Here is a 12,296-nt window from a genome sequence, read left to right on the forward strand (position 1 = left end):
TTGGCATCATTTCGGCCTGCTCAGCCTGAGAGTGAGCGGTGACAGCCCCTGCTACAGCACAAAGTAATCCTGTGTTAACCCCCTCGCTTAAACCTGCCTTTAACACCAGCCGACGGCATTTGATGGGGGGAAGGACGGGTTGAGGCACGCCTGAGCTCCAGGCTGGCTTCGCCACTGCTCTCCTGGTGATGTGAAGCTCAGCCTTTTCTTTGATGGGGGGATTATTTAATGCAGCTTTTTACCTGTATTTAAGGTTCAGTTTGATTTCCAAGTGCTGTGCTGTAGAAACATGGAGCTGGAAGGAGCTTTGGTCCCATACGTTGCTGTTAGGGACAGCATGTGGTCCCTCCCAGGAGAGCTGAAAACTCTTTATACCTTTCTCCAATTTCATTTATTGCCTGAAACCCTCCACCAAATTCAGCTGAAACCTGTAATGATACTGATCGTGCCAGTATTGGATTTTCCAGCACATTTGTTGTACTCAAAATGAAATTATTGTCCCCTAAGCGCGCTGATGCCCTTCTTTTAAAGAAGTTACAGGGAAAAGCCCAAGGGTAGGGCAGTGCCATGACTTGGGGCAGGGCATTTTCCCACAGAGGAGCAGTTTGTTACTCACCTGTGCGTGGAGCAAGGGCGAACCAAGGGGAGGTTTTGGCACAGGGCACCCATCTAATGTCCAGCCGCAGCAGTGGATTGCCTCTGCCTTGAAACTTCTCCTTGAAAATGAGTTTTAAATTACTGTCACAGCTGTGTGTGCCGTGTGTGTTGCTTTCCACAGTGCGCACCTTGTGCCAAACCACGGGGAAAGCAGCCGCTTGTCAGAGCATCGTGGTTTGTCATGGAGAAGCCGTGGGGGGAAGCTTAAGGTCCAAAAGCAAAACACTGGGGAAAAAAAAATCCCCAAATGCCGAGACGTACTGGTGGTAGGACAAGAGGAAACGGCCTCCAGCTGCGCCAGGGCAGGTTTAGGTTGGATATTAGGAAAAATTTCTTCACTGAAAGGGTTAGTCAGGCCCTGGCACAGGCTGCCCAGGGAAGGGGTTGAGTCCCCATCCCTGGAGGTATTTAAAAGCCAGGGAGATGTGGTGCTTAGGGATGTGGTTTAGTGGTGGGCTTGGCAGTGCGGGGTTAACGGTTGGCCTCGATGATCTTAAGGGTCTTTTCGAACCTAAATGATTCTATGATTCTAAGGGTGCACGGTTGGGTAAGTAAGTGTCTCCTGTCCCCTTTGTCTTTCACCTGCTGGGAGGGCAAATGGAAGCGGTGGGTTGCAACAACCCAATGTGTTGCAGGGACTGATGCAGGTTTTGCCCTTCAGTCCCAGGAAACATGGGCACAGGAGGAGATGTAAAGTGGGCAGCACAGATTTTTGCCAAAATAACGGCTGGACTTTATGGAAATCTCTGGTGAGTGAAGCAGAAGGAACCGTAACAATGCAAATAGGCTTGTCGTTTATTGTGCTTGCAGCACGTTTAGCTAGTGAAAGCACAAACAAAGGCAGCAGCAAAGAGAGGAAAGTAATCCAGCACTGTTTCACTGCCTGGGATGCACACTGGTGTGACTAATAGATCTCGTTATTACACATCTGTAAAGTCAAGAAATATGGCTCGTTCCTCCCTCTGCTGCTTGTCGCTTGTATTAACAGGGGATGTTCATCTTATCCCAGCCAAGGCTGAGGATGCCGGTGGTGCTGAGATAACATTGTCCATGGTGCCTGGTCCCCAAGACCTCTGGAGAGGGTGCACACAGGCGGCAATGCTCAAGGTGGGTTATTCGCAGCACGTTTTGTTTTCCTTCCAGGCCCTGGCATGAAAGAGAATCTGATAACACAGCTGCCGGATCAAAACTGGCATTTTCCTTGGGGTGCAAACTGAAATGAAACCCTCACATTGCTGGAGACGATAGAAGGGCTCATCAGAGACGCCCACAGCAGCAGAAGTAACCACAGCTGATCATTCACTTGATGGGTGTGATTATTGGTTTGCATTCCTCTGATGGATCAATGCGGTTGTGCAGAATAGCCTCCATTTATTGTCTGATTTCTTGGGTTTAATGGGTTTTCTCTGGCTGAAAGGCCGAGTTCTAGGGAAAACAATTACCTTCCTCGCTTAATAAGAAAGATAAATTGCAGGTTGGGCAGCAGGTGAAAGAGGGGGCCTTAATGAATTGCTGAGCAGGATGAGCACCGCTGGAAAGCATCTGGGCACAGCGCAAACAAGGGATTAGGTACCTGCTTGCCTCTGGGGATCTGGGGCACTTGTGGCTACAGCGGTGGACGTTGCCCGGAGCCGACAGTGGGAAGGACGCAGGAGCAAATCTCTCCTGCCCACCCACAGCAGGGGCTGGGGGGAGCGAAGCAGGGGCAGAGAGGGGAAAGCCTTCTGCAGCCCCGGTTCAACCCTCGGCGCTGTTCGCTGTACAGGCAGCAACGCGGGGGATGCTCCCTCCTAGCAGCAAGCTTGGGTTGGGTTAGATGTCTGTTAAGCCTGAGATGAGGTGGAAGGTGGCTGCTGGACTCAGAGCTACACGTCTTTCCTGCCTGCAGAAACACAAGGGTGAGCGCAGGTCCCTGGGGATGGGACATGCACAGGGTCTGCTCGTAGAGAGCGACAGGCTGGCACAGTAACATGCTGTGCCCCTGGCCGTGAAACATCTCAAGGAGGGGAAAAACTGACTCAAACATGGGGATTTCACATGATTTTCCCTGCTGAATACTCAATGAGATTCCTTGAAGGATCCAGTCCTCAGCCTGAAGATGCTGCCGTGAGGCTGCTTGCCAAAATGTACTCCTCAATGCATGCTAAAAGGCAATGATGTTTGTTTTTTTCCATGTGTTCAGTTTGGCAGGAGCTAAAATTTCAGTAAAACACATCTCTAAAACTACCTATTAGTGTAAATGAATATATCAACTCCAAAATCGACTTGAGGTGGTGCCCAAGCCGCCATGTGCTATTTGATCTCAGCCGTATCATCCCATCACTATCTCCTGTTCGATATAATTCACTTCTTTAGAATATTTTTAATGTCTAGCTCCTCTTGAAAGCAGCAGACGAGGAGCTGAGCTCATCTTCTCAAATGCTAGAAGAGACTTTTAAAAGACCACGCGTGTGTGTACCCAAACCTTACACCTCTGGGTTTAGTGCAAAGGGGATGGTTGGTTGGGTTGGTTTCTACAACCCTAATTCTGCAGTTGTGTGATGAAAGAGCCCAAGGTTTGTTCTTTTTTTTTTTTTTAAATATACACAAGTATTTTGTTAGCTCTGCTGATGATTGCAAGGAACAGTTTAGACATGAACGTTAAAAGATAAAACCCATCAAATAGAAGAGAGTGAAATAAAAAGGCGCTTTTGTTATTATTTGCATGAATTGCCTTGTTTGCAGCAGTATTAAGCCCTAATGGCCGTGGGGACACGGTGGCTGCCCGCCACTGGCCACCTCTGCCCCGGGACCAGCGATGGCCTGGGGCACTTCTCCAAACCACGGGGCTCCCACGGGGCCCCCGTGCCCCAGTGCAGCACGAGGGCTGCGTTAGGAGTCGCCAGCCAGGACGTGCTTGCAGAGATGTGAGCTTGCCATCAGCCCCGAAATACATCGTGGCTTTGTGCTGGGTGTGCTTTTGCTGTTATTTTAATAAGAAACACAGTTACTGCTATCATACAAATGGTATTGTTAATAATGAACACTTCCTTTCCCTAATAATTTATTTTTTTCTGGCAGCAATGCCATCAAAAAACCCCTACTAGCTGCTAATCGAACTCACAAACAGTGGGCAGGCCAGCAGCGCTCAGCAATCTGTGTTACTTTCCAGTTATTTCTATTATAAAGAAGAAAAAATGCTTCTGTCTGCATAGCAAAGTCATCTTGCATGGTTGATCGTAGGAATGCTGTAATGGAAAATAGCCATCCTAAACTACAGAGAAACAGGCTTAGGGAAGGCACTGGGTGTTTTGGTTGGTTTGTTTTGGCTTTTGAAAGATTTTTCATGGTGGGAGTTAAGAAAAATATTTGTTTGGCCCAAAGGAAAAGCTCTAGAAAATAGGAACTGACATTTCCCAGGGATGCTGGTGATCCGCGGTGTTCAATCTCTCATGAGAAGCTTGTTATTCAGCTGGGAGTGCAGGTTTTCTGGGAGAAAAAGAGATAAATAAGGCTATTTTTGGTTTTACTAAAGGCACCTAAGATCCAGCGCCAGTGCTAGAAAGCTGGTGTTGGAAAGAGGCACAGCTCCGCCTGGCTCTGGGGGGGATGCGGGGCTGGCACTGGAGCCTGGTGCCTTTCAGGGGGGCGAAGCTATGGGTGGTTTCAGGTTCATAGGACATTTGCAACCACCTGGTCACCCAGGCTGGAGCAGACCATGGGTGTCATGAGTGGGGTCGGTTCTTTAGCAAAGGCTGCAACAAGGTGTGAAGCCAGCTAAGGCTGTAGCAGCAGTCCAGGAGTCGAGGGTGTGATCAACATCAGCTCCGTTACTCAGGTTGGGTGACTAGGGCAGGCAGCAATCCTACAAATTAGCAAAACTAGTTTGAACTGTTTTAATTGGCAACAGTTCACGTAAACATGCTCTTAGATGTTCAGCAACAGACCTCTCTTCCAACCGGACTGGGAGGCAAGGTGTCCCAGCACCCTTGCCCCCACTGATGCCCTGGGTGTTGCGTGGGTTAGGACAGCAGTACCGAGCCATGGATTTCCACTGGCGACAGGCGCAGTACGCAATAGAGAGGTGAGAAGCTTGCAGCTTGTCTCTGGGCTAACAGCACTGCAGCATGTCCAGGTTATGTGCGAAGTAGCTTTCATCACCTATTTCACAATAACGTAACTTAATGAAGAATTAACAGTTTGCACATCACAGAATATTTATTCTGATAATAATTCCTAATATCCATGTGAACATCGGCTTCTTTTAGAAATGAATTCTCAAAAATGCCGGGAGAGGTATGAAATGGCTTTCCAAAACTACCACCTCACTGAAAGGTCACTTTATTGAAAGTAAGTCCATGGTCAATTTTGAGATTTAGCTGGAAATATCCAAGATTTGTATCCTTGAGAATGGCTCTGCATTTGCCAGCAAAAGGAGATAAATGATGTAGACTTGATCCGTATTTTAAACCCATCAGTTCAGTAAGACACAAGCTTAAATGGTTTTTATTACAAAACATTTTATTTTAGTTATTTACACCCGTTCCTTGATAAGTGTATAAATGTAAACATTTATTATAGATGTATTTCTCTTATCTTACAGTTCATCCCCAGTTCAGAGTAAATGTCATTTTTAAGCATACAAGTAGTGAGGAAATTTAAGCTATATTCACAGAATATACATCTGCGTGCAGTTGAAGTCCACCAGCCCTAAGCTAGTGGTATAGACACTGTCCCGTTAGCTCTACTTCTGCTTCTCGTGTGTACACTGGAGTCTGTGATGTCGTCGGCATGATCCTCACTCTTCTTCTCTTTCAAGCTGTTGATGAACCTCAGGGTTATTTCATCCCATTCCTCAGGGAGCAGCATCAGCAGAAACCCAATGCAAATGATGATAGTGGCTCCCAGCCTCACTACGCTGAAGATCATTTTGTGCTTCAACAGATCCACAGCTGGGAAGAAGAAACAACAATATCATCAAAACTGCAGCAGGATGACCTACAGCATCAGACCAGCCTGGCCCATCTCTGTAACCTATGTGTCGCACTCTGGCTGTGATACTGGCCACGTTGCTCTCAATCCTCTAGAGTGACCAGCTCCTTGAGTTCAGAGAACAGCTTTGACCTGAGAGCGTGGTACCTTCACGCAGGCTCTGAGGAAGCCTTGTAGGGCCGGTCTAAGCCTCAAGGTTTCCATTTCTGCTCTGAGAGGGAAGGTAGGTTATGGTAACTCTTCATCTACAGCAGGTTGCATCAGCATAATGTTTCTTTGGGCTGCATGGACCAGTGATGAGGAGAGAGCAGCATGCAGGTCACAAAGCTGGAGTTGATGCCTCCAGGCCCAGCCTCCCAACTCCACAACCAGCAACAACAGCACATCTGAGCCCTTCAGCAGCCTCGTACAGGTACTGACCGTTTCGCACCTCTGACCTGCATTCCCCTAAAAATAGATTTTTTTCTTTGAAAACATGCTCAAATACCTGGACTGGTGAGGCTAAGAGGGTGGAGAAGGAGACTGGAAGAGCAGAGGCTATTCAACAAGATAGGACTCTGGAGTAAACTTCCACATCTACACCCTGCCCTGCTGCTGCATGGCAAGTCACCAGCACAGTGCCGAGCCACAGCAGCAGCACCCTGACCCCACCACATCTCAGCAGCTGCTGGCTGGGGATCAGCCTGCCCTCTCCTCTGTGTGGTGTGGACGCATCCCGCCACTCCCAGAGAAAGGAAGCAAGGCAAAAAAAAAAAAACTTTCACCAACCAAAACACCCACCATCACCAGGAACATCCATGGAAGCCAAAGGAGACTGAACTGCTTTTGAAATATGTGACAACAAATTTTGACTATTTAGACAATAAACCGCTTCTGCTGTCTGCATGCCCACGTGCTTATTTTTCCACCAACCACCATGGTAAATGTACCTGCGTTTCCAGGGACGCTGAGCACTGTGCCGATAGAGATCAGAATGGGGTATGTAAGCACGACACCAACGTTAACCAGAATATTGAAAGCTAGGGAAAAACAGAGAAAATAATACATGATTATGGGGAAAAACACTGGAGTGAGACCTTTCTCCTCCACCTTGACCCTACAAGTATGGTATATGCTCAGTATGCACACAACAGTGATGTAGTTGTCACAAAGTGATTGATTTTTGTTTTCTTATATGTGAGTGTGAAATGAGGGGAAGTTCTGCATGGGGAAAGAGGGAGGGCTGTATGTCCTTTCACAACTGTAATGCCAAGGTTATCACACTTGTATTTCACAGCTTTCTCCAACGTTTAACCAGATACCTAGTTTTGCTGCCATAAGCCATCATTTCTCTTCCTACCAGAAGGATGGTGATCCCAGTTTTCCCTCGTGGCTGAGGCTGTGATGGCCTTGTCTTAGCAGGACATTGCACTGATGAAAGGCCCCATACCCCTCTAGCCGGACCACACACCAAAGGTGACAGCAGCAGGAACTCCTACTCTAAAGGACACTAAATACAATTAGCCGATGAAGTTAACTGCGAACTAAGCAGATTGGAAGGAGACCATGATCTTGCTGCCATGTTGAAGGCAAAAGGAAAGCTGAGAGAAGTACAAATGTTCAACACCTTTAATTTACGGGCTGGATTTTTTTTTTTACGTGACAGCATTCCCAGCCAGCTCCCATTTCCTTGAGAGACCAAAAGCAAACTGCAAAAACTTCCCTTTCATACCAGTCCCTAGGGTGCTCTTCCAGCTCCTGCAGCCAGGGGCTGGTGCTGTGTGCTGTGGCAGGACCCCAGGTCACCCCGATCACCCACCACCCAGTCCTGCTGGTGAGGGCACCATGTAAAAGGAGCGAGTTTGTCTGCTCTGCAAGGTCGTTCCCTCCTGGCTGGGATTACACACTTGGCTAGATCTCTGGGTGGTCAGTTATCCCTGCTTTTTGTCCCTTAGGTGCCCACAGAGCAGCTGCGGTTCAGGTTAGAGCAGTTTCAAGGTGCTCACAGCACCTCAGCTGTCAGCCTGACCATGGATCAGGACGGCTGTGTGGATTTGCTATGTACTGGGCAATGACATCCTCTTTGTTTCCATTTAATATACTTGTAGTGGAGACAAAAAACTCTTCAATTATGAAATAATAGAGACTTGACTAAAGGAAAGGATGTTGTTATATCTGGAAATAATTAAAATGCCCCTGGGCTGAATCCAACAGCTATTCTGCCTGGCTAGAGGATAGCGATCGTGGCTCTGAGAGAGGGAGCAGTGTGGAAGAGCAGAGGGGAGGTGAAGACCACAGGAGAAGAAACAGCACCAGCTTTTGCAGGCTAACGCAAAGCTGTGCAAGCTCTGCCCGGAGCCCTGCAGCACCCACAGAAAGTTGCCCCAGCGCTGTGGGTCCCCGTGTCAGGGTGCACACACCTCACAGAGCGTGACAAGAACTACTGCCTACATGCAGCTCTGTGAAACTGGATTTATAGCAATCAAGCAAAGAAGTGAAGTGGACATTTAGTATCTTTTTTATTCTCTGCTGTTAATATTAGTGTTAAGGCTTCCTATGAAAAATATGAATAATTTCTCAAGGAGTACCAGTTGGCACTGGGATCAGATTTCATCTGTGAGGGATCTCTGATGCTTAAGGGGGGGAATTGTTTGTGCCTGAGGCTAATTTTGCACTTGGGGGGGAGGTGAAGAGCAGAAAAATGAGACAATTTTTTTAACACATACCTAACCAGAGGCCAGCTACTCCGCAGAGGTAACCCCACGGCACAGCAGAGAAGGGGGACCAGTACTCCACTTTCGTAAAATACAGTATGATTGGGGTAACAGAGATGAAAATTAAATTGAAGAAGCCCAGAGTAGAAACAAAATGAGCTGCTTCCCCGAAGTTCGCACTTCCAAGAAACATTTTGAACAAAACCTGCAAAGGAGAGAAGAGGGTTTTAGACTTCATGCCTGTCGTGGAAACCAAAGTCTTCCTGCGCAGAGTCCTCTGCTCCCTCGGGGAGAGTGGGGCACGGGGACAGCCCTGACCAGGACAGCGTGCCACAACTTGGCCCTTCCCTGCAGAAGAGTTCTGTAAGGGGAGCTTTGGTCCAATTTCTGCCCTTTCCTGCGTTTTAGCATGGAGGGGGAATACCATGTTATTACAGCAGGGATAGTTGAGTCTATACAACAAAGCTTAACGCAAAATGCCACGAGGAGCAAGTGTAACTAAGAACCCAAAGACAACACCATTCATGCAACAAAAAATTACAGGATTTGGGCTCTGCTCTTGCACTGTTAGGATGTGTGAGGGGACTCCAGTGACTTCCACAGCATGAACCTGCTGTGAGAGGAAAGCCTAGCCTGGAGGGACTCGCTTCAGATTCACAGGTAGCACAAGCCTCATGGAGGATTTGTCCTACACGAGCCTAAATTCACGCACTTGAGTGACTTGTGAATGGTCACAACAAATTTATCAGTGAAACAACCAAAGTCTAAAGCTGGGAGGCAACTTGTCATTCCACTACAACTTCTCTTTCTCTTTCTTTACATACACTTCACCCTCCCTGAGCCGACAATAAATACAGCCACCTTTACCCCAACCTATTTCTAACTCGGACACATCCCTGCTCTCTTCATCCCTCATCTTCAAGAGCAGCCACTACTTTCAAGCAGGGGCCAAAGCCCTGCGTGTCTCTACGCGTCGCCTGCAGCAGGCACACGCAGGAGCTCCCAGCCCAGCACGAGCACAGAATACGCAAGAGAGCTGCAGTGCAGAGCAGGGATGAGCCGTTCGTCCCTGCTCAGGGACAGCGGCGCTCCCTGCATTCAGGCTCTCCTCCCTGCTGCGTACGGCAAGCCCCTTCGAAATAGTGCCGATAAACTGCGGTGGCAAGGAATGATTAAAACATGATCCTCAACTCCCCGCAGCATAGTAATGGAGATTTCATTAAAGGCTCATAAAGCAAAGTCATTCTGAATATTTGGCAGCTAACGACTAATTACCCTCATAGTAGATTTCCTGACATCGTGACATTGCCTGGTCACAATATGAATGATGCAGGAGGGATGAATAAAATAACACATTTATTTTATAGTGATTCGCCTTGTACTCGTGCCTTTTTAACATCCAGTGTCAAAGAATATAAGAATACTAATAAATAGCTGTGACCTACCTTATACAATGCAGATGTAGAGGCTGATCCAACAGCATATGCTACCCCGATAATTGAATCACCCTGGAAACCATCTGCATATGCCATCATTACGATTCCTGTGATTGCCATTATTGCTGCAACTATCTGCACAGACAAAGCAAAGCAATGTAAAGCTCAGTGCAATTTCATTACACGGAAAGAGATTATCACGGCGTGGGGTTTTAATGAGTGTCACTAGCTACTTTGTCTGACTTGAAGCTTTCTTGCTTTTCCTTAAATAGGGAAAATTATGTACAGTTGGGAGAGATGTAAAACATAATGAAAGTGTATGCGCTGATAGTGATACAGATCTATAGCACTTCAAATTCTCCAGGGACCTACTAACAGAACACCCATCATTAAGTATTTTATAAGCTAAACATCCACTTTGGAGATATGACTCCAAGATCAAGAAATTTTAAGACATTATGCTCTACTATACAACAAGAGAAATATTCAGCAACGCCACCAATCTGACTTGAAATGCAAACATTTAGATGGCCAATCTTGCTGGACATCAGTCCAGCAGAATGACCCCTGTATTGTGGAATCCCAGTGTAGCACTGGGAGCTCCTCCAGGCTGCTCCAGCCATGCACTGTATTTCCTAACAGCTTTTTTGGACAGACCAAATTTCTTTATGAAGCCTTTACCTTTGTGCTTAGGTTTTGGCCTCATCTGAAAATCCCAGACAGAGCTTCTAAGGAGCTTCAAAGAAAAAGAACAGAAATAATTAACTACACCGTATCTCAAATCCTGGGTCTTGACTCCAAGGACCTTAAGGAAGTGGTGGGGAACCCAACATGTTTTATTCTTTGAAAAACTCCCCCCCTCTACCTAATTGCCCTCAGCAGGTAAATATGGAGTCTGAATTTTAAAGACACTGAATACTGAGCTTCCATGGACTGCAGAGGAAAATATGTTTCCTCAGACCTGTGGAAAATCACAGCCCTGTTTTTTATAGAGATTTTTTTAAAAATTAGTATTACATTAAACATTTTATCATTATAAAAAGGCTGTTCATGTACTAGAGCTGGGCGTAGAGCAGAAGATACACAAATGCAGATACCCAAAGCTGGCTGCTGACAGAACCAGCAGCAACATTTAAGGTACAGACCCTGTTTCTATTCCCAGATATCCATTAAATCACACAGCTCCCCAGTGGATAGGCAAGGCAGCCTTTCCCCATTCACACAAAGGAAGAAACTAATGTGGTTCACCTCGACAGCGTTAACCCCTACAAACACTGCCACACCGACTGGCTCCTGAACCCAACTGCTGAGCCAGGCAGGGCTTTTTACCTTCCTGCTCCCGCAGCCCTGGGACAACTCCTGAGCCAACACCAACGTGAGAGGGACACTTTCTTCCTGGAAAACCTCATTAAACTTCATTTGAGAAATATTTACTACTAGACAAACCTAACCTTCACATGCTTCACGCCAGACTTTAAAGGCATCTTAATCAAATCATGTGCCCTTTTGCAGAGAAGCCTGTCTTTCAGATCTCACACAGTTTTACCAAGAGTCCCAGAAAACCCACTGATACTCACACCAAGCGAATGTGAGTCAGACTGAGGCAATAAGCACAAAAATCCCACAAAATAATTTCAACAGAGCCAGTCAGTAGAGCAAAACCATGTTTCAAGGAACACATGGGGAGCCAAGAATCAACTCCCAGGGTGAAGCCAATCTCTGAGACTACAGGTGAAAATGTTAGTGCTCCTAAATCCCATAGGTATCTAGGCCGACATCTTCACTGGGGGTCTCATCTCCTGGGTGCAGCTTTAAGTACTTCCCTCTCACCGTTAGCCCTATTTTACCAGTAAGTGAGGTGCACAGGTAACCAACCCCCTCGCATTGCAGTCGCAGTGCCGAAGGCAGAGTCACAAACGGCAGTGCGTGTCTATATCCCACCTTACTTCTGTTTAAAACATCCAAGCGCCAAGATACAGTTCAACAAAGCTGCCTAGCTGTCACCTAAACCTGAAGATACCATTGATACCTCCAAATTCACCATGAAATGGCATACAGGTCCCCCAACTTAATGACAAGGGCTGGAGTCACATACGTACTCAGTCTCTCAGGTGTAATGCAACGGTTCGACGAGATCTGGAAGGGCTTTAGCCAGAGGGGACCAGATGGCTTCCTTCCCCTCCTTCCCAGAGTAACACACCCCAGCAGTCAGTTCATCCTGGGAGGAGGGCTTGAGTCCCTTCAGCCAGAGGAGGGACATGGATCCAAGACTGCCATCTCTGGACTTAGGGCTCTCACCAGTGAGCTGCTGAGGCGGACAGGGGAGCACGTTGCATTTTCCAATGCCTAAATGGGAATCTGGCCTTCTCTCCGTAAGTGAGCTGGGGTGCTGGAAGACATCACCCTCTGCTGTTCACCCTGCTGAGAAGTCAGGGCACATCTGGCACAGGACGCACACACCATCACCCAAGATGCAGCAATGCTTATTTTGATCCCTGAGCTTACATCTACCCAAGGACCTGTGAGCAAACCAAAGTTA

General features: G+C 47.3%; 1 protein-coding gene across 2 annotated transcripts in view; it reads right to left on the reverse strand.

Annotated features, from left to right (window-relative positions):
- Positions 1–5,346: 5,346 nt before the first annotated feature.
- SLC35F4 (solute carrier family 35 member F4) overlaps positions 5,347–12,296 on the reverse strand; it is a gene marked incomplete at both ends in the record, with an annotated part of 129,075 nt that continues 122,125 nt past the window's right edge. For both annotated transcript variants that reach the window (XM_082317748.1, XM_082317747.1), the window contains 4 exons: positions 5,347–5,588; positions 6,558–6,647; positions 8,334–8,526; positions 9,767–9,892. In XM_082317748.1, the coding sequence (XP_082173874.1) occupies positions 5,347–5,588; positions 6,558–6,647; positions 8,334–8,526; positions 9,767–9,892 (651 nt within the window). The remainder of the gene's footprint in view (positions 5,589–6,557; positions 6,648–8,333; positions 8,527–9,766; positions 9,893–12,296) is intronic.

This window comes from Platalea leucorodia (genome assembly GCF_965183815.1).
Source record: "Platalea leucorodia genome assembly, chromosome: 7".
In the NCBI taxonomy this organism is placed as follows: domain Eukaryota; kingdom Metazoa; phylum Chordata; class Aves; order Pelecaniformes; family Threskiornithidae; genus Platalea; species Platalea leucorodia.